General features: G+C 42.7%; 1 protein-coding gene across 5 annotated transcripts in view; it reads left to right on the top strand.

Annotated features, from left to right (window-relative positions):
• Positions 1-1203: 1203 nt before the first annotated feature.
• kaznb (kazrin, periplakin interacting protein b) overlaps positions 1204-6000 on the top strand; it is a 106935-nt gene continuing 102138 nt past the window's right edge. For 2 of the 5 annotated variants that reach the window (XR_007886373.1, XM_051413909.1), the window contains exons 1-2: positions 1241-1352; positions 1488-1583. Coding sequence is in view for 4 of the 5 variants with exons in the window: in XM_051413909.1 (XP_051269869.1) it covers positions 1508-1583 (76 nt within the window). In the remaining variant the exon portion in view is untranslated. Of the gene's footprint in view, positions 1353-1487; positions 1584-6000 lie in introns of all 5 variants that reach the window. The other 3 variants (XM_051413903.1, XM_051413908.1, XM_051413910.1) reach the window with 3 other exon arrangements.

Below are 6000 nucleotides of genomic sequence, written 5' to 3'. Positions count from 1 at the left end.
TCCATGACAATGGGCTTCCTGGCAAACTTTTTTTTTTTCCTCGGGAGGAAATCAGTTGTTCAACGCTGCAGAGAGGTTAAACAGTGCAAAGATGGCCCGGGTGTGATTACGTGTTGGAATAACTGTCTTGTCTGTGTTGGAGGTCTCCATGCCAACAGCTGCACAATGGGTACAATAACTGTGCCTCCAAGGCATGATGAGAGGGTATTTTAAGATCTTATAACGTGTGCTCATTTGATCTAATGGCAGTGTTAATTTTTTATCATAACACCTTCATGCCCCTCACGCTGCGGTGTGTGGAGGGAGCTTTCACACATTCCAGTTCATCTCATTTTTCACTGTGCACGGTTTCACCAGAGCTGTTGCACCACATAGTTTATAGGAGTTATATTTTCAGTTGAGTATGAGCTAATTTTTATTTTATACTCAGCAGTTTTATACAATTCCTTTTCAAGATGAAGCCTCTGGACACCACTAGCTGCACCAGCCCTACTTTTCACTTTTTATACAACCCTTCTTCCACTTTCTCATCGTCCTTTTTTCCCCTCAGCACTGGGGGAAGATGAAGCACTTGAGTTTGCTAGAATCTGTTTCCCAGCAGCGGCCCGAGCTTTAAGATGGATCGAGGGGATTTGCATGGGGTGGGGGTGGAGAGAGTAAGAGATGTGAGGGAGAACAGGAGAGCGGGAGAGAGAGATGTTTCTGCTGCTACAGCAAATGAGGGCTGTAGAGAGGGGGAGGAGGGAGAGGGAGGAGAGAAAAGGGGGCATAGTCGCACAGATCAGAAAACAACAGTCCTGTCCTGCGCCCAGAGGACAGACGCTGCTGTCTACTCGCATTGAGAGTGAGGGGAGGGGGGGGAGGAGGCAGGGTTGACTTTTACCTGCCAAAGAAGCCGCAACTCACTCCTTGCTTCCCGTCTTCTTTGCTCTTCCCTTCAACCCAGCCTGTCTGGAGCCGCAGAGGACTGTCAGCCTGTACAGACGAAGCACAAGATCAGAGTGCTGGCAGGGAAACTGTGCCTACAGCTCTGCTACCTGCTCTACCACCCTGTATTACTCTCCCTCACACATGCACACCAAAATGCTCTCACAGGCACACGTTCAGAGAACTTTCCCTCGCGCGCGCACACTCTCATGCTGACAAGCAGCCAGGCAGGCAGGCAGGCAGGGAGGCAGGCACACCCCCTCCCATTATCAGTGCGGGGAGCAGTTCTGTTCATATTGGTGTGAGCAGCAAGGGGCTGTATCTTGCTCTTCAGCGGCAGCAGCAGCAAGCAGCAGCGGGAGCAGGACTGGTCCAGAGGAAAGCAGTCATCACCAGAGATCACACACCAGCTTCTACAACTGAAGGCAAGCCCCCACCCTCCTTTTTCCTCTTCTCCCTCTTATTTTTTCTCTCTTTCTCTCTCTCCTCTTTTTCCGTCTTGATGTGACGCAGTGTAGCTGACCTTCCCTCATCCCCTTCTCTCTCCTCCTTCTCCTCAGCGTGTGCCAGTGGGACAGCCATGGAGGACACCCTCACCTGCAGCCATGCCACCTTCTCCCAGGTGTTTGGACGCCAGGGACAGCTCATGCAAGCCAGTGAGTAGCCACGATTACACCTCCCTGCCTCCTGACAAATCACTAGCCAGCTGCATGTCCCGCATGTCAGCGTAACTGATCTCCACCCTCAGCATTTTTTCCCCGATCCTATCCTCAATCTTATTGCTGTTTTAATTTAGCTGATGCTAAGAGGCGCACTAAACCTTTTATTTTTTCTAAGGTACAAAAGATTATTCTTTCATAGCTAAAATCTTCCTGGGCTGCTGCTGTGACAAATCATAGAGTTATAGAGGAGAAACAAAAAAGAAAAACTGGGTTGTTTTAGGGAAGGATGTCAGAGATATGCGTGCTTATGTAAAGGGCAAGTAGAAAAAAAAAAAATTTCAAGGTTTCTCTCATCACAAACATATAGTGAGATTGTAGCTGATGTTTCTGTTTGTGCGGCAAGTTGCCAAGAAGCAGGTTGGATGCCTGTACTTGTGTAGTATTGTAAAAAAAAAGAGCACATCTTTTTTTGACAGTATTCAGGTTGAACTTAGGGCTGTGGCTCAGCTGCGCTGGGCGACAAGGGGCTCTTTATAGAGACTCAAATACAGAGAGATAAATCAGAAAGCGGCAATTTTTTGGGTTAGTGTCAACAGAACTGTATAATGTTTTTTTTAACAAGGAAGATGTGTTTGCATATTTTCAGTAATTGTGTGATTCTGAAGTAGATATTGATTTTTCAGGTGTAGAAGCAATAACACAGGTTCTTGCTGAGATATATTCATAATGGAGGTGCACAGTATTATTGAGGTTGAGTCTGACAGAATGAGACACTATCAGAGATGCTCTCAGACTGATAGCTGAATTATTGAAAAATAAATCTATCAAGATTTTCATGGACGCAGAAACATTCAAGACAACCTTGGAGCGCTGCAAATGAAGCATACTTGTGTGATATCTTATTATGTAATGCACATGGTCAGAATACATATTTCCCCTGGGTGGAAAATAGGGGAGACTGACTTGCCTCCAGAATGAAAGTGTCCGCTGCATCCTCCCTCATCTGGCCTGTTAGTCAATGCCTTTGATGCTTTCTATGGACCATAAATGCAAAGTGATTCTTCACACAGTGTTACGATGGATAATGAGGAGAGCCCAGGGCAGATACCAAAATAAAACTGCCTTTAGAGTTGCATCCCATAGATTGACTCTGCCACATCAGTTTTATGTTCCTGTGTTTCCCTTCATTACCACCTGGAAAGAGGAGAGTATCTGAGTGGAGTTTCAAAGTGTTATAAACAACAACCCTGATAAGACGGTATTTGTGTAGCTAATAATGGAAACACGTCACTCATTTTCCTGAGCTGGAATTCATGCTTCTTTACATGTGTTTCTTAACAAGCTGTGTTGCAGGATTTCATCTGTTGGGATTAATTTCGCCTGTTTGATATGTGGAGTTATTTGAGAAGATAAACATGAAAATCCAGTGCAGTGGATTGTTGTTGTCTGATTTTCTTCGCGCCCTCTCTGCACAAGAGCACCCTTTTATAAATAATGCACTTTGTTTGAATATATCTGTGGGCTTAATACTGTGTTGATAAGAGTGTATTACTGTTAAAGGTTTGCAGGGCCTTGATGAATATTCTGCTTCAGATAGACCGGACGGTGGAAACATCTTTTCTAAATGAGTGGTTTTGGCGTGGTGCTGATCTGTTGTGTGTCTCTCTCATTTTTCCACAGTACTGTAATGTGTGTATGACTGGGTCAGTTTGTCTGCGGGGCATCACTGTATAAAAGGGAGGTAAAACTAGAAGAGGGTGTGGCAAAGCTGAGGAGTCGTATCACATCATGGCTGACAGTTAAGGCAGTCTAGCCTTCAAAATAAAAGTGTAAAAGTTTTATATATCTGAAAATATTTCAAAATACATAACATAATTAGATTATGAACAGTATGAAGAGGGACTACATCCCATATACACTTCCTGTTTATTCGGTACACCTAGCTAAAACTAATGCAGTCCTGCAATAAGTGCTACTGTCATGAAGGTTATAATCATTTTTTGTTGAAAAATGTTTTAGAGAGCTGTTCAGGTATTCAACTTTATGATCATTTTGGAGGCTTCTGTTTGTATTTCATTATGCAGACAGGACATTTTTATTTTATTTTGTCTTAGGCTAAATAACAAACAACTGTCTGTATAATGCAGTGCAGTTTAACAGCACCACTTCATCCTCCAAAATACATAAAAATTCAGGAAAGAGCAAAGATTAGAAACAATTCAGAACAATTAAACATGTTTTGAAAAAATGTGTTTTCCACTTGTGTTTCTTTGCTTATTAATCCTCTCATCAAATTCATCCTACCACTGGTGTATGGCATTCATTGATGAAATAAAACTTTTCAAAAAAAAAAGTTTCACTGTCCTGCACAGCCTCTCAGATTCTGTTAATCCTCTTAAAGGTCCAGTATGTAACATTTAGAAGGATCTATTGGCAGAAATTGAATATAATATTCATAGGTATGTTTTAATTAGTGTATAACCACCTGAATGTAAGAATCGTTACCGTAGAATGAGATGTTTTTATCTACAGAGGGATCGGGTCCTCTTCCACAGAGGCAGCCATGTTAAACAGCCATGTTTCTACAGCAGCCCACAATGGACAAACCAAACACTGGCTCTAAATAGGGTCTTTTTGTTTTCTTCACAAGTTTCATGGCCAAACTTGTCCTACATGCTTGGAAAGGGAGGATGAGGCGAGGGTGGTGTAATCAGCAACTACGCCGCTATATCCACTAAATCCTACACACTGGTCCTATAAAATACATGACTAACTCATTTCTAGAAATGCTGTATCTGTTTTCATTCAGGCCACTGTGTCTGTTTGTTTTTATCATCAAAGTCCGGTGCAATGTGTATACACTATCTGCCTCATGCAAATTCTGTTTGATTGTTCCACAATGAATGGGTTAGTTGTCAGAGTGGATGCACAACCAAGAGGGGCAAATCTAACAGATATGCAAATCACAGTTCCAGTTAGGCTGCTGTTGTTGTGTTTTGATGTATTGGACTGAAATAGGGTTTTATACTAAGTGACTCAGAAAAAAGAATAAACAACAACTTTGTGAGAAAATTAAAATATGATGAGAAGAACAAGAGCTGTTAGTAGCACACGAATGCAAAAGCGTCTTAAAATTATAGATGTGTTCTATAATTTGCAGCCTTTCAGCAGTAGAGCAATAGAAGTGTGAAGTGCTTAGTCTAATACATACATGGACAACAAAACTGTAGCGTGTCCTCTTGTCCTAACAAAATTCTTTTCCTTTAGTGCATCTTTGCTACGACTATAATTTTGCCCCAGGCAAATGGCAAGTGGAACTGCTGTTTCTGAGAACTACATGCATTATTCACTCCATCTTGACTTTCTTTGTGTTGCCTCTTCATTGCTGGTTGAATTCCCTCCTCTTTATCTTTGCTTTTAATTTTGCCAACATTTTGTCCTACTTCTTGCCCTTAAACTGCCTGCGGCAACAAAAAGTTCATAAGGGTCCACAGTTACATAGGGAAAAAAAGCCTCATGCTATATCACTGCGTTTGCACAAATCCCCTGCAAGCTCAGGCTCTGCTCCTTCTCGCCCAAATGACCGTGGCCCTGACAGTGCAGTGGTTTCAGTCACCTTTCTGCTCCACTGGACGGACCAAAGTGATGTGAGGATAGGCATGGTGTAAGGTTGTTCGCAGTGTAGTTCAGGAGGTCCACTGACGCCTATAACTCTGAATATCTTCATTCTCCCACATGTGTAGAGCCGTCCTCATGTCTCTGCTCAGGGAGGTCAAGGTGCTGGCTTATGGCCAACGTTCTCATCCTTATTAGACTCCTGGGCTGCCGGCCATCAAACCTAATAGTAATATAATTCAGAGAGACAAAGGCTCCTTAAAGTGCTTCTTTAATTGAGTCGTTTTCAGTGCAGGTGTGTACCGAAACTAATCCCAAAAGGGCTAACAGAATTTATGCCAGATATGATACACTTGCGTCTTCTTTTTCTCAGTAACGGCCCAATCAGATATATGCAAATACTATCTGTGGCCACTGCTGAATTGGCCTAATACTACATCCCTCACACTGATTTAGATATTCTTGCTTACGTTATTGATCCTAGTCCCTGGGTATCCCCAGCAGCACTGAAAATCACTCCGACAGTGTAGAATACAGGCCTAATTTAGATGTCCTTCTCTCTTCTAATCCCCATATTGGATTTAGGAACCCCAGTGAGCTGAGAGTAGTGGCCCTCGTGTGTCTGTCAGTCAGTACATCCCGACACACATGGACAGCCCCAGGGCAGTCAGACCAATCTCGTAATGCTACATAAGCTGCTGTTTATAAATGTTTTAGTTTAAGATAAATTACTTGTTGGTAAAATACATGTACGAGCTGTGTTTAATGTGTAGCAGTAGAGTTGTTTTATTGAGTT

This window comes from Dicentrarchus labrax, unplaced genomic scaffold, assembly GCF_905237075.1.
Source record: "Dicentrarchus labrax unplaced genomic scaffold, dlabrax2021, whole genome shotgun sequence".
Lineage (NCBI taxonomy): Eukaryota > Metazoa > Chordata > Actinopteri > Moronidae > Dicentrarchus > Dicentrarchus labrax.
This window is presented reverse-complemented; position numbering and strand designations above follow the sequence as displayed.